This window comes from Grus americana, chromosome 21 (assembly GCF_028858705.1).
Source record: "Grus americana isolate bGruAme1 chromosome 21, bGruAme1.mat, whole genome shotgun sequence".
Classification (NCBI taxonomy): Eukaryota; Metazoa; Chordata; class Aves; order Gruiformes; family Gruidae; genus Grus; species Grus americana.
Window position 1 is genome coordinate 6,224,546 of NC_072872.1, and position 24,203 is coordinate 6,248,748.

Below are 24,203 nucleotides of genomic sequence, written 5' to 3' on the forward strand. Positions count from 1 at the left end.
TTGGCAGATCCTCCTGTGCAGTTTAATTTCCTAAATGCCTTGTTAATGCATCCAAGAGGAGGGCAACATTGGGGTTAGTTTGGTATTTGTTTCTGACCACTGCACTTGACTGTTCAAAGCAATGAACCGGACATATACGGAAAAGATACTAAAACATTAAAATGAAAAATACAGAGCAAGGAGAAGCTATTGCAACCCCTGCCTCATCCCAGGACATTCAGAATTGCACACTCCTTTATTCTAGTTAGGAACTGTTTAAAAACAATCGGCTGTCAGGAGTACAGTCACTTCAACAACTCTAGAGAAGGAACAAGCACGGCAGGAGGACTGCCCTGTGCTGCAGCACTGTAACCACGGGGCTCGTCAGGAGGGTCCTCACGCTCCTGCTCCCTGGCACGGCTTCTGCAGTCCCAGGCGGCTGTGGGGATCAACGGTACCGAAGCACCACAAGTAGTCCTTGTGCTTAGATAGCCAGATTTGACAAAAGCCTCGTGGGCGAGCGTGTAACTCTAGCATGCGGCTCAGCAGAAGCAATCGGTCACCGGTATGATCGCTAGCCACGTCCTGCAGCAAAGTCCTTCCATCCCCTGCCTGCGCTCCTCCCTAGTCCATTCCTGCCTCGGTTTCACAGGCACTTTGGCAAAGGGTTCCCATTTTCCTCTCTGTGCCTGTCCCCAACTCTGTCTAGATGAGGAAAAAAATATTTGTTTTCCTCTTCAGAGGCCTGGTGTTTTCTCTCTTCTCATTTTATTTGTAAACGAACAGGTGGAAACAGCCTCCTGTGGGGTTGTTTCTCCAAGATGAGCTTTCCCTGCATTTCATTATCATGTTTCCCTACACTCCTCTCTCCAGATTTCTTTACATTCATATCTAATCATAACAGACTGCTTGCCGTGTGAGACAATCCAAGGCAAATAGCCAACGGGAGAGATTTAGGTTGTTTCTTTCTAGGAGGGATGTGTTTGCAGGAAACACACAGACATCCCCAGAAAAAAAAAGAATGCACAGCTGAGAGTAAAATCAGACTTGGAAGTATAACATCAGATTTGGAACTTTGCTTTGTCTCCCTACCCCCAGCCTCCTCTAGCAAAGCCTCATCAAAAGGGATCTGGCAGGAGGGATTACCTTACATATGTTTTCTCTGAGCAATTCCAAACTTCCCTGGGTCACCAATGGTTCAGACCCTAGCAACAAGAGGTAAGTTCCCTGTTGCCTCCATCCATGTCTCCAGCACTTTCCTAGAGTCAGCCATCTCACTCACATGTCCTTATCCTCAACTTTATGATCCCAGCAGCCTCCTCCAGCCCCCTCTCAGGCTACCAGAGCTAGCATCTTTCAGAAGGAGATTTACAGAGGCTGTCTATTTGGCCAAAAGGCAGCCTTTAATTCCCTCTTACCAGGGAGGGTCTTGCTCCAGTAAAATAAGTTGTTCTCAAACTCCCTGGCTCCTTATTGCAGCCCCAGACATCAGTGTCCATTGCATGACCTTTCAGGGGAGGTACAATATCTTGTTTCAAACCTCTTTGTCTTTATCAATGTGGGAGAAGAACTGTCAATCTGCACAAACTTCACTAAAATTCATACGAGCAAGTTCAAAGATCAAGGAAGGTGCAACAATTCCCTTGGTCTGAGAGCTGGCTGGATAATGGCATTTCATTTCCTCACTTGATTCTCACCCCCACCCTCCCACCCCAGCTGCCACCTTGCCAGCATTGCTCTTTCATTGCATCACCCACTGTCCAGATTCCCACTGGGAAAGAACACACTTTGGAGGGTCCCACAAAGGACCCTGTTGTCCCCTTTGCCTGTCACAGGGCTCTGCAGCCCTACTCCTGGCCCTAGTTTGCAGCATGCTCTCTTCTTGCTCCTCCCCGATTTTTGTCCTGCTGATGACATCATCTCACCCAAGCTCTTGGCCACTTCCTATGCAGATGGGTAGGCTACTACCAGTCAAGAGCTGTCCCTCAGTAAAGGGCGCAGAAGGAAGGAGATAAAGGGTACCTGCAGAGCATAGCCTTGTCTTCTGCTGGGCAGCATTTCCAGGTGACACCTATGCATATTCTCAATGCTTTCTGGCTGGTATCACTCAGCTTTTCACAGGTGGGGTGTTCTAAACAAGGCACTCTAGATACCAAAGGCTGGATGGTATTTTCTCCCTCTTGTCCTTCCTTTCACTTGTATGCCAAAAATCTCTTCAGAATCTTCCACCCGTTTTCCATTGATTGACTTCTCCATACTCTTACATAGGTTGTTGTGGGCTTCTTTCCTCCACTGCTCAGGGCTGTAATTCCAGCACATCTTAAATTGCCCCCATAAGTGCTCACAAATTCAAAAATAGGCTTTGTTTGTGTTGCAATAACCTTGTTGGGAAAAAAGATACAGCCTTAGGACAAATCCCAAGTTTTCAATGCACGTATAAAAAAGAAACATCTAATTATGTTAAAAGAAGTTGTTAAAGGAAGGTGTTGATCTACGGTAAGACTCGCACAAAAAAGTGTCTATGTATAAGCACAAGGCATTTGAAGCACGTGGTATCCTGCATGTCCGATTCACACCAGCACCTATCGTACTTCTGCATTAGCAAACCACCCCGGCGTAGAGCATGGCTCTACCAAGGCCATGGTGAAAGCCCCAGCATGAAAATACCTATGCCAGGTCAGAGCCAGCTCTCTGTGCCTCCACCAGCGACCAAAAGCACACGTCGAGAACAAGACCAGCGTATAGCAACTCACAACAGGAGGGACGGGACACAACAGCTCCTTTTTGCTACTCAAGCGAAAGGAGAACCAGTGACTCATCAGCAGTATAGAGCCCGCGACACAAAACAAGGGAGGCACAACGTAAGCAGCGCAGGCTCCATGCCACGCACCGCTGTTTCGTTAGGGTCATTAAACCGTGGCAGCAGCCCTGCAAGGCTGCCAGCAGAACGAGGACACGGGAAGCAGGAACCTGGCTGCAGTTGGGAACAGTAATCTTTTCCATTCCCCCACACCTCCTTTTTTTGGTCCTGATACAACTACACTGTGTCTTTAGCAAATGCTCCCGCTGAGTTTTCAGAGTCAAAACAGCACATTCCTTATGACCCCAAATGCCTGTGTGATTCCACTGGGCACGAGAGGAGAGGGGGAAGCAGGAGCAATCCTTGAGGTTAGCTGGGCCAGCTGGAAGGAGGAAGTTGGTCTCAGTGGTCCAGTGGAGACAGAGCTAGTTTGGAACTGCCCCTTCTGGAGATGAGCACGACAGTGGTTCCAAGCCCTCAGGGCTGGAAACCCAATCCTCAGCCCAACTTCTGCTGCACATAGAGTCTAGCGGCTGAACCTCCACGCACAGCAGTAGAGCTGGACAAGGAAAGGCACCAGATCCACAGGCATCCCTGGTGAATGAGAAGCCTTGTCCATGAGCATCCAGTGTGCTGTTTTGAAGTGCTGCTGATCGGTGGTGTGCAGAGGGGGAATTGACTTTGGATGGCACCTTGTTTTCACATGGCTAGAGTTCATCAAGCCTTAGAGAGCAATTCTTAACTCTTACTGTTTTTACTCCAAGCAATGAAAGCAAACATTAAAACACAGACGTTTAGATGGCTTTAACATCATTAATGATGGCATGGAAAATGAGGCAGGGGGGAGCGTGGGGAAGCGTGGAAGGAGGACTGGGTTCTCTGTGCTGGTATGCCATAGTTTCAGAAGAGGATCTATAGGGCGTGCACCTATACTGTTCAGTTTGCTCATACACCCCCACGCAGGCTGCCGTCACCAGCAGCATAGCCAGCAGTTCTCACACACGTGCCGAGCCTGTGGAGAGCTTTCCCTTTCCTTCCCTTCTCGTTCAGGCCCGAGAGTGTCACTGCGGCTGGTGAAGGGCAGCGTTAGCTGGCAGAGTTGCAAATAGTCTTCCTCATCCACCTTCCACCTCCCCTGTTATCAGATCCTGTTCATTGTGAGTCTTAAGCTAATGGCTTCCTCGGGTATAGCCCAGAAAGGTATTATCAGTGAAGATCCCTATCACTCTCTAATATACCCTAAGGCTCCAGCTCCTGTTTGTTTAAAACAGGGGGAAAGCAAGAAGAATGTAACCCATTGAGCCCTAGTGAGGCAAGGGGCCACGGCTGGAGATCCACTACCGAGATGTCTAGCACCACTCTCTGACATTCTCTTCCTCTTTCCCTGGCATTTTTCTTTAAAGGAAAGAGTAAATATGTCAGTACAGACCAGTTCCACAAATAGCAGGTGTGCAGGAGTCAGACTGACTGTAGTTTGCTCCTTTGCTCATGGACCCAGCATGGTCCAGCTGCTGCCAATGGCTTCATGGCAGTGATCTTTTTTGAAAAGGGGACATTTGTCCTGGTACATAGATCCAGAGGGACACGAACAAATACCTTCCGAGCACTCCGTATGGCCCCTGTTCACTTGTGGTGTGAAGAAGCCTATTGGAACACACGTGACAGGGTACAGCCTCACAAGATCATCACTACGATGACCAAGTGACAAGATGTGCAGGGACGTGGAGGCACTTGTTAACTGATACTGATGTTAACTAATAACATGTATGTTATTGCAAGATGAATAGCCTCCAGATAAAAACGTATCAGGTTACTTAGTATTACAAAATGGGATTTTTATGTGCAGAATTTGGATGTCACACGTACTTCAGTTTCTTTTTCTGACCATGAAAGATATGTAGTTAATTGATAAAAAAGAAGTTACTTTTACCTCAGCAGAGAATATTAACCCCCTCCTTGCCCCAGGCACTCAAAAGCTCTGACAAACTGAAGTGGAACTCTTCTCCAATCACTTAGCAGGTCTGCAGTGGGAGGAAATAAGGAGTTTTGCACACCCCTCAGATTGCATTAGTCAGACACCGCAGCATTTTTAAAATAGTCTGTCATTAATCATGACAGCACAAGAGAGTGAGAACAAGATCAAAGAGGTAAAAGTCTGAAATTCCAGTTTCAGGTTCCCCGCAGTTAAAGGTAACGACGAGGTTAGGAACCAGCAACAAGTGATCACTAAGTATCTTGATCTAGCTGGGCATCCACTACTGGAGGAACCAAAACTTCTGCATGGCCCCCCTAATTTTCCTGGTTTAGCCCAGGTGAAGATCTGGTTGCATGGATTTATCCAAACCACAGAAAACAGCATAGCAAGACTGGAACCTTCAAAGGGATGATATTTCCAGTAGCTCCTGCCTGTGGTTGAAACTGGAAATATCATCTTCTGAGGTCAGCGTTTCCTCACCCCCAACTGCAGAACACCTCTGGCAATGCAAAGGCAGCAGCATAACGTGTGTGTCTGCTACCCAGAGAAGACACTCCCGCCACTCCCAGGGAAATGTCCATTTAATTTTCATCAGAAGGTTTCAGGAAGGCTGATGACTCTTTCCCTGAGCAGAAGATGGATACGATCCTTCAGTGCTAATACCCTCATGCAGAATCTGTGAATTTATTTAATACCCCTACCCTTCTTCTCAGCAGGAGAAAGTTAAGGGGCCACAACTTGTGGGAGCATTAACAGGAGTTACTCACGCCTGTAAAGCACTGGCACTCTTCACAAAGGCAATGTTCTTACTGGTCAGCAGGGGTCCCAGGTGATACCTGAGGTCCACTGAAGAGCCTCTAGATCTCAAGCATTCGTTAGCCGAACACCCTGGCTGCTGTAACACCCCAAAGACCCTTTCCTGAAGAGCTGGTGGCTGAACTGGGTAAGACATAGAAAGAAAGAGGGAACTTGCCCAAGGTCAACAAGCAGGTCAATGGGAGTGCTGGAAACAGAACCCAGGTTTTCCATTCTCTTGCTCCCCCAAGCAAGCACGTGTCTCCGCAGGATACAACAGCCATAGTCTCAAACAGTTCTAACTAGCATCCAGGCTTCAACCCGAAGGGCAACAACTCAGCTACCCATGTGAGCTGCCCTGGTCCTCGCTGTCCAGCCTCTTGTAAAAACATCTCCAGAATCTCTATCACTTCATAAAACTTTAAAACCAAAACCTGGTTGGAGATATTTATACTGTTTGAGATCATTTCCCCCAGACTGACTGTCATTCCTGTTTTATAGATTACTGGCAACTCCCAGCACCCTTTGCTGGGAAAAAGAGGGTTTGGGAATTACAACAGCCCTTGAGAGCTTTGCTTTAAACAAAAACAAAGCAAAAAACCAACAAACAAACACCAACTTCATCATCCTGTAAAGTTTTATTAGATTCCAAGTGTGACACACACACAGAGCAAGTATTCAGTGCCCTGTCAGAGGGGACACCTGAGATGGCTTTAAGGACAGTTTTCAGCTGCTTTAAATTAGCTCAGCTTTTTTTCCTCGCAGCTGGAGCTACACTGAAGAGTATTCTCCCATCTACTGAAACGTGGTTTCCTGTCCACGCAAGCATCCCAGCTAATTAGTATTGCAGCTAGTACTGCTAAGAGCTTCGTGCCTACCTTTAAACCCAGCTCGTGCTCAGGGAAACAGGCTGCCTTTGCCTACTTGCAGGAGCTGCGGGCTAGTAAGCCCAATGGAGGGATGCTCCCAGTCTTAGCAGTGCATCCCAGTTAAGAGATCCCCTACATTTTGCCTAAAGAGAAAGTCTAGGAAAGGTTGTCAAGCATTTATAAATAAACCATGAGCGCCCAAGTGAGAGACAAAGGGAATACCCGGAGTGCAGCCTTGCTCCTTTCCTACCCCGTTCTGAGCACTTTGTTTTTCTGCCCCCCACTAACCCAGCACTGATCCAGCTCCCCACGTCAGCCCGTGCTTAACACCTCTTCTCACAGCCCCTTCAGAAAAAACAAGCCCTGAAAAAGCACGAGGTGAAGAGGAGCATTCCTTAACTAGAGCAAGGCAACAAACTGTTGTCCCATTTCCTCCTGCCAGACACAGCTCCAAATGCCATTAGGTCTCCACCCCATCAGCCAGGGCCACGTTCACAAGAAAGCATCACGGCTGTGCCTACTTTCCAGGGAGCTGTGAAAACTGTATCTGCTCTTACAGTGCTCTGCAAGCCAGCCACAGCGAGAGGGAGAGCAAACAGCAGGCAGAAAGAGATATAAGCACTGAAATCGGTGGACAGACAAACACGCAAACGATGCTTATGCCAAGCAAACAGCAAACAACACTTGCTTTGCCAAAAAAAAAAAAACCAACCCAAGCTGCAGTAATGGACCAAAGTACAAAATTGATCTAACAAAGAAGCAAGTGCCTCAAATTAGATTTAAGATCCTAACTTTAAAATCCACAAAACCTGTAGGAAGGTTTTACAGAAACACCAAATGCTGTTCTCTGTGTGATGCCAGGTTTCTCTCATTTTTCATCAGAGTACCTCAAGCATCTCTCAAGAGCCCTAACCCTAGAGAAAACATTTCCAAGCATGCTAGCACTGTGTGTGGGGACACCTGAGGTGTCTTGAAACCCAGCAGAGGAAGGGGACATTCTGCAGAGACAGCCACACGAAATCACCTGTGTAGCTCTCGAGCCTGCACCAGCCGGTCCTCACCGGGCTGGCACCGCAACGCCCAGCTCTGCGCTCCCGTTCAATGCTCTGCAATTTTTGAGCTGACGTTTGCCTCCTTATCTCCATTCGGAGCCCCCCCACGAATCGATTAACTAAACGTACAGCCAAGAAAAAGGCACAACAGACATTTCACAGCTGTTTCTTCCACCCCCGGCAAGCAGATTTATTTGTGTAGGCAACTACAGAACCATGGATCTGTGCAGAGAGGTTTAACTGTATGTATGAGAAAGCTGTTTAGGACGTGGTTATGGTATTGTAACGCACGTCTGCTTCAGCCCTGGTGTGGAACAAACGGGATATAGCCCTCTCCAGCTGTAGGAGACTAAAGAACCACACGAAGGTCTGGAGTGCGCCAGGAGGGTTTCTGTAAACCCTTCCTTTGTCACCAAGGGGAGCAGGTTGTGTGTCTTCAGGCAACGGGCACCTGCCAGGGTCTGCAGGGACCCGAAGCAGAGGGCTTGACGACCTGTAGTGCTTTATGGTGAGTTTGTGGTGGTTTATAGTGAAGCACAGGGCAGCCAGGTGGGCTGTGTTCACTGTTCCGTGTTCATTCCCATCCTCTCCTCAGAGCAGGGTGCCAAGCTCCCCTGCAGCACACATCCCATCTCCCCAGCCCGGTACTCCTGGCTACATTCCCCCTTCTCATCCAGGCGTTCAAAGCCCACCCTCATACAGCACACAGCGCGGCAGGTCTGCACGCAACCTACTTGCCACCAACTCCAGCGAGGCAGCTCTCTAACCATGCAATCTCATGTTAAAGAAAAAATAAGTTGCCTTAAAGCACAGCACGAGGATACCCTGCACACAGACAATTAACACCCAGCCCCTGGCACAAAGGGGAGAAGTAGGGTTGGGAAGTAGCCCAGGGTCTGGTGTCTGTGGACGCCTCTTGAGCCTATGCTGGAGGCAAACCCAGCTCAGGTGCCTCAACGCTGGGGTTCAGACTTGGAATTTCAATGTAAGACATAGTAAAAGGACATGTGTTTGGTCCCTGCACGCTGAGCCCCTGCAAGATGCAGCGAAATCAGCCGCAACCTGAACTGAAGTTATATTAATACCTAGGTCAGTTATTCTGGAATATTATGGCCTCAGCAACAAAGGCTTAAGGTCATTGCCCTAGCTGGCAGCCCATCTTTCCCATCTTGTATTTCAGGATAAGGGGAGCTAAAACATTTCCACTGTTAAGAACATGAGATCATAAAGCATAGCCTAGCAGGCCTCCTAGACTTTTCAAACTTTCCAGAGACCCATAAGGAAGGAGGCACTTCCAACTCTTAAAGCCTGACCTGCCTATTCTCAGGACTACCTGGGAGCCTAGAGGCTATTTTAAATCAGAACTACTTGCCACAGAGGAAACAAAAAAACACCATACACCTTTTGTAAGCCTGGAGATAGAGCAGTAACAAAGGAACGCTCCCCCCCAACATCAACCAACCAGTAAAATGACATGACTAACCAGCAGGTACAACTCCTCCACAGAGCTCCAATGCCTCCCCATCAGCACTGCTGCTATAAATGCCAACCTACCCCTTCACCACCGGTTATTTATTAGGGAAATACTGAGCGCTAGCTGCTCTGCAGGAGATGAGCAATGCTGCAGATTTGGTACACCTGAATCCCCAATGGCACGGCCACTTAGACTGCATTGAGACCAGCCTAACCTGAGCATTAAATAAAGCTGCTGAGTGAGACTCAGCTCAGTAATCAAGGAGGGTTTGATGCTCTCTTTCCATAGATAAGAGGCAGGACACAAAGCAATAAAGACTCAAGGTCTTATTGGTACTTAGGTCTATTTTTTACAGGGTCACCAGCTCCCTAACTTTCTGTGGAACCTTAATAGATTCAGCTCTTTGGAGTCTGCTGTTAGGGCTCTCTCCATCGCAGTAATTACAATGCCAAAGTGTGTGGTATCCATTTTTAAATATCACATAGTATTTATGCCTATATAGGGGTCATTTTACTCTGCTTTTTTTGCTGCGGTCACCAATTCAGAATGGTTTTCAAGTTACCCCTGAGTTTTTCCTTGAAGACTAAGCGTGTAACTAACATTCTGTTGCTCACTTCTGTTTGCAGGCTTCTCCCAAAGAAGAGGCTTGGAAAGGGTCTCTCTCTCTCTCTGTTTGATTCCATCATTGTCCTCAGGCCTGATTTATAACCTGTGCCTATTTATAACAAGAGTTTTATATGACAAACTAATCATTTTGCTTGACGGTTAATAGCCCGCCATTCAAGGGGAGATTACATGTGCTGGGATGTCTTTTATCGCGTGAGGAAAGGCAGCAATCTGCTGCTAATCCAACACAAATACCCCTGGAGTCAGTCCGGAGCATGGCATCAAAATCATTTACAGAACGTGAAATTTGAATAGAAATTAAAACCTCATAACCTATCAGGTCCCAGCTAGGGAAAATATTCAGAGTCTGCTGGCAACTGGAATTGTTTTTATTTGTCCGAAGCAGTTAGCAGAGAGAGCAAGGGTGCAAACCGGACAACCCCGGCGTTGTGGAGGTAGCTTTGCTCAGCTCCTAACTCTAACACAGCCTGTACAAGGGCTACTTCAAGGCCCCGCATGAATGAAATAGGAATAATTCACCGCAGATTCCACATCTGATTCAGCACTGCACCGTGCCCTTCGGAGCCGGCCAGCACGGTGGTAAACGTGGGAGAAGTGAAAAGTAGTGGGATCGGGACAACCCAGCAACCTTTTGTCCATGTCGTTCACATGACAAAGTTCATAGTGGCCATGCCAGCAGAAACACACCTGAAAGGCAATTCTGGGGTTAAGCTCTGAACTAGACCAAATACCTATATTCTGGGATGAATCACTAGCATTTTCGCCAGATTTTCCCCCAGCCTCAGTGGGGTCTCCGTCAGGCTCATGAACCACAGTTATCAGCAGGTTTTGTGAGGGTACCTGACATAGAAGCAGCTAAAAAAAAACCTGCTAGCAACTCTGCCTAGCCTAGACCTTTGAGACAAGGGCAGAGGCACGTTCCAGAAGCACTATGATATTTAACATCTTGTTAAACAAGTAACTTCAGCCTGACGCTGGAAACTTTTAGCTGGACTCTGTTTAGAATAAAGAATTATGAGTGAAGAAAATCACTTTTATGGACATTGAAATTAGCAGTCAATTCTCATCCTAGGATAGTTTGGTTTATTTTTCCTGAAATAGAAGCTAAGCAGCAAAGCAGTCTGTTTACACCGCAGCCTGTGCAAGAGGGAAGTGTAGCAACCAGAGCAATGCAGTATACAACAGTGAGAATATTGAGCCCAGAGACACATACGGGACCGGAGCATCAAATTCAGTGTCAGTATCTTGGAAACAAGAAGCTCTCGGGTAGGAAAAAAATCCAAACGAGAGATCTCAAAACCCTGGATAGCGAACACGTCTCCCTCGTTTGAGAGAGATCTGCACGGAGCATTAACCCTGACAAAACCATGCTGATTCGCATTAGTTTTGTCTGAATCTGAACCGCACGCACGGCAAAAAGCTTGATGTAGGTTGTTGCAAAGATCGAGAGAGGCCTTTGCAGAGGAAGGGCCTGGGAGGAAGATGAGTGAGCCAGGGCACGGTGAAGACAGCAAAGTTTTAGTAAATATTAACTGATCCGCGTGGGGTATCATAATAACCTTTTAGGAAGTGTTCTTGAACTAGTATATAGAACCTGGACAACGTTATGACTGCTGGTACAAGTTACTAATGTTTGAAACTTTTTGAGGGTGATTCTGTGGCAAACATCTCTGTGAAGAACTCAAAGATGAGGGTAAGAAAGCAATTTGTTCCAGTAAGAAGAGATGTACTTTTCCTCACCTCCAGTTTCCCTGAAACCCTAAACTTCTTAGACATTTTAAAGAAAAAACAAAATACGCGGCAACTGTTTGTGTTTGCATTCTGCTAGGACCTCAAAGGTGAGGTGCCCCCATCCTATCCTACCTCAGCTTGTGCAGATAGTGCACTGAGCATGCTGGAATGACCCAGGAAAAACCCCAACCATTTCATTTGTGCCTCTTATACTTCTCCCCTCGCACGCCACAAACAGCCATTGACATTGGGTGGGGTTAACGCACTCGGCCATTGAACCATAGGCTCAAGCACACGGGCTTTATTTTGTTATAAACAACTTCTTCGTATTGAACTCAGTCCTCCTGAGTTCTGAAATTTTCTTGGACTATAAATTTTACGACTACAGAGGAGCATTGAAACTTTGCTTCGCACACCATTAATCTCCTCGCTCTCCAAACAGCACGGAAGCCTCGCAGAATATCTGTCTCAGGCCAGCCCAGCCAGGAGGCTTCTGTCCATATTAGTCACGAGTTTTGCACACTTGCACCTCAACGCTGGAGGCCCAGTCTCAGTTTGCTTCTTGGCTGTTTCAACCCATCCTGCCCCATCTTACTGCTGGACGGACAATCTCACGCTCGCACTGGCTGTTGGCTGAAGCCCCAGGATGCAAGAGAACTGCGACCTGGTAGCATTCAGGGCTAAAACACTCTTTCAAAAACAAACAAACAAAAGTCTTTTGGCTAAAAGACCTTGGTGATGCATAGGAAAGCTCCTTAAGGGACAACCCTCCATCCTGAGGATATAAAACCCTGATCAAAACCCCACAAGTTTCTAACGGTGACAGCGAACTCCAGACAAATCAAGAGACGCGACGGCCATTTCCTCTGCGAATTTGGCTTCTTTCCCCAGTGCTGAGCCTGACACAAACCTTCTCTGCTGACAAGAGCAGAAAGGCAATGTTGCTTCCAGATAGACACGAGAGAGGTTTAATTCTCCCACTGACACTGCCCACAAGCAAATCACTCCTGCTAGAGGGAGATTTAAGCCTTCACTGTGCGTTCCTCAGACTGACGATGCATTTAAACACCTTCCACCCCACTGGGGAAACACCCGCCAGGACAGCACTCCTTACATAAATAAAGGAGAACGGGTATAAAGGCAGAACAATTCTGAGAAGATCATAAGAGTAAAACACAGCAAGAGGTGGAAGAAAAAAAAAAAAAAAGTCACAGATCCCAAAACAAAGTCTGACAAACATGTTTAGTTCTACAACAAAATAAATATTTTAACTCTGATTTACCAAGAACAGTGAGACTTGGTTCAAAAACCTACAGATACACCGACATATGCTGAATGTCACAACACTGTGATTACGTTGCTGTAAGTCATGCACAAAACAGACCAATTTATTACAAACATTCACACAGTACAAAGTACAGGATAGTAATACATGCTGGGATATAGGCCACTTGCCCCGATTACACTCACTCCATCAAAACCCAGTGTAAACAGCCAATCTTTATTGATAGGATTTAGTGATATTCATGTGTGGTTTATGCCTTCTGAAGCTCCAGAAATGACTACTGTTGCTACTTGCCATGCCTTTCAAGAGCTGTGGACTCCCCTCTGCCAGCGGAACACCCAGTTTATGCTTAAAAGGACATTCTCCCCAAAGTATACTACAAAAAAAATCCATAGGAATTCTGGCATGTATTGTGGAGCAAGACTGAACATATAAAAATCAATAGCTGCTATATTTTAGACAGTCACACAGGTCCACTTAGAACAATCACATTTATTGACTAGAAAGTGGAATTTTCCTTGTGTAACAGCACTACTTGATTATTCCCTGTTCCCTCTCCTTCCTCCTCCAATAGGTATCACTTTAACATGTTCTTCACAAAGGAAAAATTACCATTTATTACTCTTAAAGATCTGTCTCAAGCTATTTATAATGCAGATGAAAAAAAACCCCAGTTTAAGCCATGCGTGTTTTACAGAAGATTTTTCCACAGCTCTTGAAATAAGACATCTTTGCATACCACCAACCTCAACAGCAGTATCACCGGAGCTTGTAGAAACATCATATATTGATCAACCGGAACAACAGACCCAGCAACGGATGACTTCTTTTTTTTTTTTTTTTTCATGCCTTCTGCTGTCCCCAGCAGTCTGTTTTCATTGCACGAAGATATTGTAGTTGATAAAAAAATTGCAATAGTATAGAAGGGATATCTCCCATTCAATGCAAACATTCAAGAACAAGTATCTGGGCTCTGGTTTAGGCCTTGCTACCATCTACTGATGCCACTGTTACACAGCCATTTCCTTAGCTACATTGAGTCAATGAAAGGGCAAGGTCTCTGTTCGAAAGGGAAAGCTACAGAGATACATTAAATGAGTGTGGGTTTTTTCATCACAAGGATGTTACCACATCTCGGGTAACACCTTAACCCCATGGAATGTCAATTACATGTTAAAATGAGTTTATAGCCTGGAGCTATATGCAAAGCTGCTTTGGGGGCTCAATCTCACACGCTTACATTTGCAAATGGATTTGTAGAAATCCAGAAAACATTCACTGGATGGTCTTTTGGACAGTCTTTGACAGCGCTTTCAACCTTCAAGCAGAGCTCAGATAGACTCCCTATGACCCTGGCCACCTGAAGGACATAAGCTTTGCCCCATGTACTCTTCCGTTACTCCGCTGCAGTTCAACAAGCACCTAATAGGTGACGCGGCTGATCCGAGGCTGCTGTCCTCACTGTCTCTGCCAGGCTTTTGACAACCAGTGTAATGCATCTGACACGTTTACAAGTGATTATATGGCACCTGAGAGGATGCTGCTTATGTGATGCAGTCCAAAACCACGTGTATATCTTACTAAAACATAAGAACACAAGTAAGGGAGTTCATGCTAGAACTGGTGCCATGGGCCTTACCTTTTCATAAAAACAAAACTGCACAGGCAGCGAGGTATTCAGCTTCATCAATAAGATCAAGGAAATACTTAGATATAAAAAAATCACAAATAAAGAGTTCAGACCTTGGATTCCCATCTGTGAAGCAGGCATTGTCTGAAAATTCAACATACTTCTTGCCAAATATATCCAATTCTGAACACGAGAGAGGGCCTATACCACTTACAATCGTATGAAAAAAGCAGTTTTGCTGGCAAATCTTTGTCTCCTTCCTCCACAACACACAGAATATAGTCACTATTTTACTTCCCCTCTCAATCCTTCATTTACAAACTCAAACACCCCACAAACAATCCCAAAAGACATGCTGATTACAAGTGCTATTGTGAAATAAAGTTATAACGTTACAAATTCCAAATCTCAGTGTATTGTTCAGTGAGCATCTGGTGAAGCACAAATTAAATATTACAGAGTTTGTTTCTGAATTATAAAAGTATATATATATATATTTTTTTTTTATGATGAATGAACTGGTGTGGACCTTGAAAAGCAGTAGCCTCTGAAAGCAAGCTGAAGTATCTGTGAAAGGAAAGGCTCTTTGTTTAAAAAGATGCCAACAGTTACAGGAAGCAGTCTTCAAGAGTCAAAATAAAGGTTTCTTCAGTCAAATATACACTGCAAGGCTCTAATTCATATCCTTCCCTGCTACACTGCTGCAGATGATGTTATGCGCCCATTAACATCCCCATGAAGTCCGATCCATTCTGAATGGTGATGGGAGCTCCAGCACTGTTGTCCACAAATATGGAGGTGTACTGGCCAGCCTGCAGAGAGAACAAGAGGGAAAGGAAAATACCTGACACTTCATCCCAGTGTAAAAGGAGGTAAAAAACCCCATTTCACTGCCATGAACTAAGCACAGAAGCCTCATGCCCTTTTCTGTGGCTCCTGGGAACAGGATCTGACCAAACATTGTTACTGCAGCACTACAGCTTTGACTTGGTTGAAAAAATTTTCTGTAGTGAAACTGTATTATAGGTTCATTACTTAACTAGAACCTTACTGCACTAGCATCATTTTGGGTGACTAGTCAAGCGGTCATCTATGCTTCAGATGTACTTCCCATTTCATAGAAAGAAAATTGCCATCTTTACAACGCAAGGGGAGATTTGAGAAAGGAAAATATTTACTGTCATTTCTTAGAGGGAAGGTTACTTCTGTGGCTTAAGATCAGACTGTGCAACGCAAGTCTGCCTTTTGTTGCTGCCACAGATTCCCTCTAGTCACCCCAGGTAAGCCATTTAACTTCATTAACCTCAGAAAGAAGGTTAATAAAAACTTCCCCACCTCCTGGTGAGAATTCAGCCTTGCCAGTAAATAACTCCACAGCCTGCCAAGCAAACCAGTGCCGTGATTCCCAGTCTGCATGGGCTTACCTGCAGCTGCAGTAAGCCATGGACATAGATAGTGAAGATTTTGCTGTTACTTTCCAGACCAGCAATGACTTCCAAAGACCTAGACAGCAGCAAAAGAAAAATAAACAGATTAAACATCTAAGGTGGTCAAAACAGTTGTATGTGGAACAACAACAGTCTCGTGACCTCCCTAGAAATAGCACCTGGTGCCCATCTGTACTAAACAAGTGGCCTGTTGACTTGATTCTAGCAGTAATCAGCTGCCTTGAGAGGAGAACAGTAGAACCTTGTCCTCACCGCAGTGTCTAATGGAAGACCTACGGAGCATACAGGATTGTGAACGCAAAACTCAGCTGGAGGCAGGAACTGGGAGCCACCTTCTCTCTCAGAAGCCTTTCTCAAGGTCTTGTACTCTCTATCCCCCACCCCTGAACAGGTGCTAAACATGCCCGTTAGATTTATCTGCATGCCAGTTATCCCGGTTTGTTGACCATCACAATAGTTTATACTCTTGTTAGTCTGCAAAGAGCTAGCTCTATGCATTCTGCCAATAACAGCTCGTTCATTTTCAAGGTATGAAAGGCCTATTTCACCTTAACAATACACATAGTGAGCCTACGCAAGAAAAACATATTCTGCAGCTGAAAGCTGTTTTGGGAGGACATTTGGGGGTCTCATACAAGCAATAAATAAATAAATAGTGCTTCAGTTCAAATTCAAGGGATAGGTTCTATATCATCCCTCAAGCACTGTTCTGTTCTAATAGCCATCATATTCCTTGCAGTAGCAAGATGCAGAACAGCTGCTCTCTGTGGCATCCTCTGGTTATGGAACTCTAACTGAGCTCCTTTGGACAGGATTCAGGGTGGAAGGAGTTTGCCCAAGACATGAACAATCAGAAGAACCCATGGAAGCTCAGTTCCAAAGCAATATGAAAGCACAGAGCTCCATGCCTGGCTGGTTCTTCTGAAATCTGCCTCACCAGTGGTAGCAGATCTAGTTGTTTTCCCAAGAAAACCAACCCCTTTCCTTCCTTTTTTTCCATGAAGTGGTGGTGACGAAACCGAGCAAGTGCAAACGTGCTGTTTCCAGCCCCCTTGCAAGGAAATAATATGCATAAAAGGTAGGGGCAATTTGGCCCAGAGAGAGCAAGCCACTTGGCACCACCTTGATGGAAGAGCTCAGTCTGTGTGTCATATCCTGCCAAAAGCCTAACTTGGGTGGGAACTTCCCACCATTAATCTCTTCTACTCCAACTGTCTCCTTGCCTCTGAGTTTCCATCTCTCTCAGCCGAAAGCCCTCAGGGCTCTTTCAGCTCCCTCAAACGAATGACTGTGTACGCTGACATCCCCAGGAAATTCCACAAGCACGGGTAGCAGCTCAGCCTGTGCCAGCAGAATGTCTGTCCAGACAGGTTCTCATCCCTCCACCCATCTTCCTTCCATGCCACAGACCAGTCATACTCTCGCCCACCATATCAGAGAGATGTCTCTCATAAAGCCGGTGCTGATTCTGCTCTACTGCTACTGCTGTCCAACTCAGCTCAGGACAGCCTTGCAGGACAACCAATCATAAATTGTGACCCTGGACAACTGATGGAAACTCCGAGTCAGACATCAGAGAGCTTTATCTAAACAATTAACATCTGGGTCAGTTCTGTCTAAGAAAAAAAACGGGGTTTATTGTTACTGTTCTTTGGAGAGTGTAGCTATAAATTCTTCAGATGGCAAGTTAATCTTAGCACATCTCAACAAACCTGCCCGGGCTGTATGTGACAAAGAGGTTGTTCGCACATCCCAGCTAGAACCAGAACAATTTTCTAGCAGCTTCAGCTGGAAAGACCTGCAATGAGGAAGGCACAGTAGTTTCCATGGCCCACAGGGAAGTTTCCGGTTCAGATAACTCTTGTGCTTGCATTTACCAGAGCAAGGAAGCAAAAGTAAAGTCTTGTTGAAAGCAATCAGAGACTGACATCCATTCTTTAGTAATATTACTGTCAGGTTGACTGAATGGACAGCAGAGGAGAGACAGACACAGACAGACACTGTCCTTGGAGACAGAAGTGAGCCTTCCAGAAGAAAACCACTTTGTTCTCCCTCAGATGCCTTAATCAAATCAGTTGGGAGCTTGTGGAATCATTACGAAGAAAAACTCACCACTGTCACTTTAATTAGTTTTGTAAAATGGGTTAAATGGAATTTAGATTTTCTGTATGGTTCTGTAACTGAAGACAGAAGAGTGGAGATCAGGATGAGAGAACAGCTTTTACTCTTTGAGATCTGCAGGAGCAATTTCACTTAGAAATCCTCTTAGGTGGCTTCATAAATCTCCCCCACTCATTCACTGGTCAACACCACCAACTGGCAATATTTTTCCACATCTCAACGGGGAATAACTTTCCACATCCCAAAAGCATGCAGAAAAGGATTCTGTGGAACTTGCAGTCTCTGTTCATGGGGAATCCAAGGGCTAGGAGCATGACTCCTGTGTTTGATGTAATTGCTAAGATAAGAGGAGATTGTTGTAGGTGAAAAGAAAAAAACCCTGATACTGAAGAAAGAATGATTCTTCCATGATTCTATGATTTCAAGACCGGGCTGAGGTCCATTCTTAGCATGATCTAAAGGAATCCTCACAAGTGCCAGAAATGAAATGTCCCGTAAGTTCTGCAGCTTACCAGAATACAAGACGTCCCTTAAAGGGGCGAGAAGTTACACCCCCCCCTTCTTCTGCTGACACCGTGACTGCAGCCAGTCTGTCACCGCCTCACGTTAAGTGCTGCAATCATAAAAGATTGTTATAAAACAGTCTACAAGGCTGAGGAGGTGCCAGTTGCTCCAGTCAGCAAACTCCTTGGCTTCCCATCAGGTCAGTGGGCACACAGCTCCCTCTCACCTTAGTTACTAACGGGTACTCGGATATCAATCAAGTCTTTTCCACAGGCCAATGAAACCTAAGAGAGGTTTATTTATTAAATGAGGATTCATGTCAAATTTACCCACCATAAAGCCTCTAAACCGAAATGCCTGTGGAGAGGTCTGTCCTATTTGCAGCACTCTGACTCACGGAGCAGGGAAGGTGAGGGCTGAAGCAGCCAGTCCAGCTGCAAATTTATGGGGTTGTGGGTTTTAAGTTGCACCTGTGGAGTCGTTTTATGGCTATATTTCAGTGGTGCTATTGCAAGGGTGTTGCTACAGCTGCGCTGGAAGGGCTGCAGGCAGGACAGAGCAAATCTGCCCAGCCCTGTGCAGGCATTTTTCCTCCCATGGCAAGACCCGAGGCGCAAGCAGCGGCGCGGTGGCCACTGTGTGCAAGCAGCATTGCCCTCTGCTGGGGGCAACCCAGCCCAGCCCAGGGGCTCCCCAGCCCCTTCCTCCAAGCAGAGCTTGCTCCTCCTGAGCAAGCTGGCCTTCTCTGGGACACAGGGCACCTACATGCCGCAGCTGAAAGGGTGACACAAGCCCAACAAAGAAGAGCAGCCAACAGAACGCTGGTGGCACGGCCCATCGCATAAAGAGCAACACCCAAGGTTGCCATGGCCTAACAAAAGTGTTTCTTCAGCAGAGTTTTGCTAATGGATCCCAGCAGAGGAAAATTCAGCGTGGTTGTCTGAGCAAGCTCCACAAGGCAGCTGAGGGCTGTGAGAAGGTATCATACACCTGCGTACAAGCCCTGCGCTTCTGGCCTCAGGACCCATTCACCTCCGGTTTCCACCTATTCATTCTCCTCATTACTCCAACGCTTCCATGGCAACGTGAGTGAGACGCTGTGATCCATTCAGAATGCAGCTGAAATTATAAAAATTGACCTAACGATTTCTGGCACAAAATTAAAGTGTTTCTCTCACTCTGTGTGTTGATGGTGGTAGCTGAGCATTCAGCACCTTTAGCTACATCCAGTTTCAGCTGACTTCATTCACAATTCTCTCAACGTATATAATATTTAGCTATTTAGAGTAACTAGCACTGAAAGGTTAAAAATCAGAATAAAAACCCACATAAAACCTAAGGGCCAGATGGAATCACTCTCTTCAGAAGAGTTCTACAATCACTTATCATATAAAATTCACTGGTCAACCTGATTTCCACAGCTGGTTGAAATGTTGGCCCATCTGAGAAAAATGATTGCCAAGACAGCATTGCAGTAACTCACGTGTATCGGTGGCACAGAGATTCAATGCAGATCAACACTCGGACATTATCTCTGGCTCGGAGTTGGACTTTACTCTTCAACTCACTGTGGTCTGGAGAAAGCAGTGGAAGAAATAATAAGTACTTTCACAACGTAGTAGACCACTAGTTGCTGGTGTTTGGCTTAACAGAGACACCAGTAACCTTGTGACTTCTGTGTTGGGTTTGCGTGGCAAGGTTTTGGTAGCAGGGGGGCTACAGGGGTGGCTTCTGCGAGAAGCGGCTAGAAGCTTCCCCTGTGTCTAGTACAGCCAATGCCAGGCGGCTCCAAGACAAACCCACCGCTGGCCAAGGCCAAGCCCATCAGCGACGGCAGTAGTGCCTATGGGATAACAGAGTTAAGAAGGGGGGAAAAAACCTGCACAACAGCAAGAGCAATTGCAGCCAGAGAGAGGAGTGGGAATACGTGAGAGAAACAACCCTGAGATTGCCCTGAAGCCCATGGAGAAGATCATGGTGAGGCAGGCTGTCCCCCTGCAGCACATGGATGTTGATGGTGGAGCAGATATACACCTGCAGCCCATGGAGGACCCCACGCTGGAGCAGGGACAGTGTGAGGAGTCCTCTCCTGAGGAGGAGGGAGCAGCAGAGACAAGGTGTGATGAATTGACCACAACCCCCATCCCCCTGCGCTGCTGGGGGAAAGAAGTAGAGAAAATCAGGAGCAGAGTTAAGCCTGGGAAGAAGGGAGGGGTAGGGCGAATGTGTTTTAAGATTTTGGTTTTATTTCTCATTATCCTACTCTGATTTGATTGGCAATAAATTAAATCACTTTTTCCCCAAGTCGAGTCTGGTTTGCCCATGACAGTAACTGGTGAGTGACCTCTCTGTCCATATCTCAACCCACGAGCCTTTTGTTATATTTTGTGTCCTCTGTCCAGCTGAGGAGGAGGAGTGATAAAGTGCCTTTGGTGGGCACCTGGCATCCAGCCAGGGTCAACCCACCACAGCTTCTTAGGAAAGCACCCTTCTGGTGTTGGATCGTAAAACACTTCATCACTGAATGATTAAAACCATTGAACAAATGCACTGGTGACAAAACACAGTCAAAACCGCCTTGATGCAGTTCTACATCATCACGTCCATTACTTCTAAAGTCTTTTGTGGAAGCCATAACTTCCACACACAAATATATTTGGTCCCTAAACTCATCCTCCATAAGGAGTGTTGATTTGTTTGGTGTGCGTGGAGCAGCCTGCTGTGGCTGTGAAAGCACCCAGCTCCAAGGACAGGGTTCTGGGTCATGCTACCGAAGGGAAAGCTCACTGCAAAGGGCTGCCATTGCACATGCTTCAAATCAAACAGGACCCAGAGAGTTCTCCAGGACTCCTTCCTGCACCTCTCAAGCAGTACAGAAAAGGTTTCTGTGGACAACACTCACCAACGTGGACATTTGCTGAAAACTGGTAGATGCCGGACACAGGTGCTGTGAAACGTCCTGTTGCCAGATTTAATCCCGTCCCCCGGAGAAAAGCTCCTTTGGCCAGAGGCTGTAAGATAAAAAAGCAGACCCTGAACAAGTCCCCAGCACTCTCAACGATTATTTCTGCCCGTGACAAAGAATAAGCTTATGTGCATGAGAACAAAGCTGAAAAAATTTGCAAGGCTACTGCCTTATCTCCCCAGAACACACCTTCCAAGTGGGCGCGCGCTCAGAATTTGATGCCCACGAAAGGCAAAATGATCAGTATGAGACATGAAGATGGCCTTTTTGCTCACTGCCAAACTCTTCTAACTCATCTTGACTCAGACTGTGCTTACTGCATCCCTATGTTCTGCTGGTCCTGGTGGCCTCTAGCCTCCACTGATGTTCTGATACGCAGGATCTCCCATTATTTGAGTCAAGAGGTCCTTACTACTACCAAAGACTTCCTAGATGGGGCCAACCAGTGCTCCCAGGCTTAAAAACCTGGAACTTTATACACTGTTTTTGTGATACAAGTAGAGAGGAAACACTCATATGGGTCTCCAGAGGTTTTCAACCCACTTTAGGTCTAAGTCAGACAGCTTTGATACTGTTAAAGAACAACTGCTTGGATTCTTACAGATTCCATATTTAGTTTCATTTTGTTCTAGCCTTGGATTCTACAGAATAGGCAAAAACCTAGTAAAATAGCATGCAGCTTCTCCTCATGGCAAGGAAGCGGTCTTAAGTCAAACTTGCAGCAGATTATCTGACTCAGACTAAAATAAACTCTGCAAGAAATGTTTATTGTTTGTTTTGGCCTGCCTCATATGAATTTGGCTCGAGCTGGAGAGAAGCAGGAGTGGCTTCAATGGGCCAAGAAAGCACATTAGTCAGACTCTGCTTCCACCGTAAGGGCATTCTGTGCAACGTGAACGCGTTCCCATGAATGCTGTCCTGGGAGATTTGCCCCACGTTGGTCTGATGGGACAGAAGAGCTGTTCAAATCTGACTTTGTAAAGGCACGCACGCTGCTTTATTCCTAAAACATGCACAAATGCATAGTTGAGCGACCTCAACAACCCAACGTTTCAGTACGCTTTCCAATGGCGAAAGGGGTCCGAGATGTGGTGAACAAATTTGTAGCAGTGTTGCCACAGACGCTATTACACTAAAAAAAAAAAAAAAGCAGCAGAACACCTTTGTTCAAGTACCAGAAGGAAGTCAATTGCCTCCCCGTTCTGGTTGATCACAGCCAGAAATTGCCAGCTTTCACAGTGCAGGGTAGGAATAATTTATTTAGCTTTCTCTTTCAAAGGAAGTAAGGCTGCAAATATTTGGGTCTGGTGGTGTTTGTTTAGAGAGTTACTACATAGTAGACAGAGTGAAATGACTAACCTGCCTTTATTCAGCAAATCCCAGGCAAGGCTCACAAAAGAGTAAATCCCAGTCCTTATTTACCAAGATCTAGCTGTAGTCCTAAACGTCACCGAACTTTACTAGGAATGTTTTATGCATGCATATGGTGGTGAAAATATATCCATATGCCACAGCAGTGGCATTTCTCATAAGATTACATATGTATAGTGGGAAAACGGTAATAATGAACTGCAGGACAGCTACCTTTCCTACAATGATTTCTAAGTCTCTATACTTCTCAGCGTGCACTGATGTGTGCCCATGTGCACGTCTATACACACAAAAGGAGCTCTATTTTCTTTACACACACACGGACAATAAAACAGCTAACCTAACAACAAAGACTATAGAAAGAGCTTGATTCTCTTCTTATGCTATCACTACACCATCATTTTTGGTAATGCTATTTTTGATTTTCCTCACTGAAAGAGCAGACCCAAGCCCTGTATGTGCAAAACTGTACTGCATAGTTAATTCATTCCTTTCTTGTTACAGCTATTAGCACAATCAGCAACATAATTCCAAAACCACTGGCTGAGCATGGAAGGCAATTTTAGGCACCAGTAAATTATCACTGATAAAACATTCCTGTTTCTTCACGCCCTCTGTGGCTTTGTTATTCTTTTGCTCATAGAAATAGACAATGCAGGGAGAGGTTCTCTGGGCAAAATATTCCATCAACCCCCATGCCAATTAGAGCTCCCTGCTGCGTTTGCAGCCTCACAGCAGCGTACTCGCCGAGCTGCCTCAAACACTGCAGTGATTTCTACTGGAGAAACCAACTACTTGCACACAGTTATTTCAGCTAGATGAATCTTTGAGGTCCCTTCCAACCCTAACCATTCTATGATTCTAAACAAGTTAGCGTCTGGCCGTTCCGTATAAACCAAGGACAGCTTCTCTTCCTCTGCAGTTTACTTCCAGGTGGAAAATAGGAACCGTGCGCAGAGAATCGAGATGGGAACTGCCAGTTTCGCTTTTTGGTGGTAAACGCTGTGGAAAGCAATGCATTGACTTATCTGTAATTAAAGGATAACCCAACCTGCACAGCAACCACAACGCACAGGGGATGCACCAGTCTCCCGAAGCAGCAATAAAATTCAACTGCCAAAGGCGGACATTTAGCTCGACCTCAGGGCACTAGAGACACCAGGACTCCTTCTGGGATCTTTCACCATGGAAAGCACGTGGGCCACCTCAGCCTCAAACGATCTGATTCCAGTAGGGTTCCTGGGCCCCAGATAGATCCCACTTCCATGGCCTGTCAGAGGCTGCAGTTACTTCAGTTCTCGCCGTGTAAAGTACCTTTCTGAAAACTTTTGCGAGAGGCAATCATTAGGAACCTCAAAGAGTGAGATACGGGAGGGAGAGGTACGTGGAAAGGAGTATCACACGTTTCATTCCAGATACAAAGGAAATTGTGAGACCGAGGGGAAGAGAGGGAGGGAATTTCTTGGAGGAAATTTAGCACGGAAGGATGAGAAAACCATCATGCTCTCTCAATAGTCAAGGTCAGAGTGACTTAGACACCGCACTCAAATGACAGAGTATAGAAGTGGTAGACTGTT

At 46.0% G+C, this 24,203-nt stretch overlaps 1 protein-coding gene across 6 annotated transcripts in view; it reads right to left on the reverse strand.

Annotated features, from left to right (window-relative positions):
- Window positions 1-12,536: 12,536 nt before the first annotated feature.
- C1QTNF12 (C1q and TNF related 12) overlaps window positions 12,537-24,203 on the reverse strand; it is a 29,770-nt gene continuing 18,103 nt past the window's right edge. For 3 of the 6 annotated variants that reach the window (XM_054849395.1, XM_054849394.1, XM_054849396.1), the window contains 5 exons: window positions 21,193-21,301; window positions 19,774-19,864; window positions 17,378-17,463; window positions 15,642-15,720; window positions 12,537-15,029 (listed from right to left, as the gene is read on the reverse strand). In XM_054849395.1, the coding sequence (XP_054705370.1) occupies window positions 14,942-15,029; window positions 15,642-15,720; window positions 17,378-17,463; window positions 19,774-19,864; window positions 21,193-21,301 (453 nt within the window). In that variant the 3' untranslated portion in view covers window positions 12,537-14,941. The other 3 variants (XM_054849399.1, XM_054849397.1, XM_054849400.1) reach the window with 2 other exon arrangements.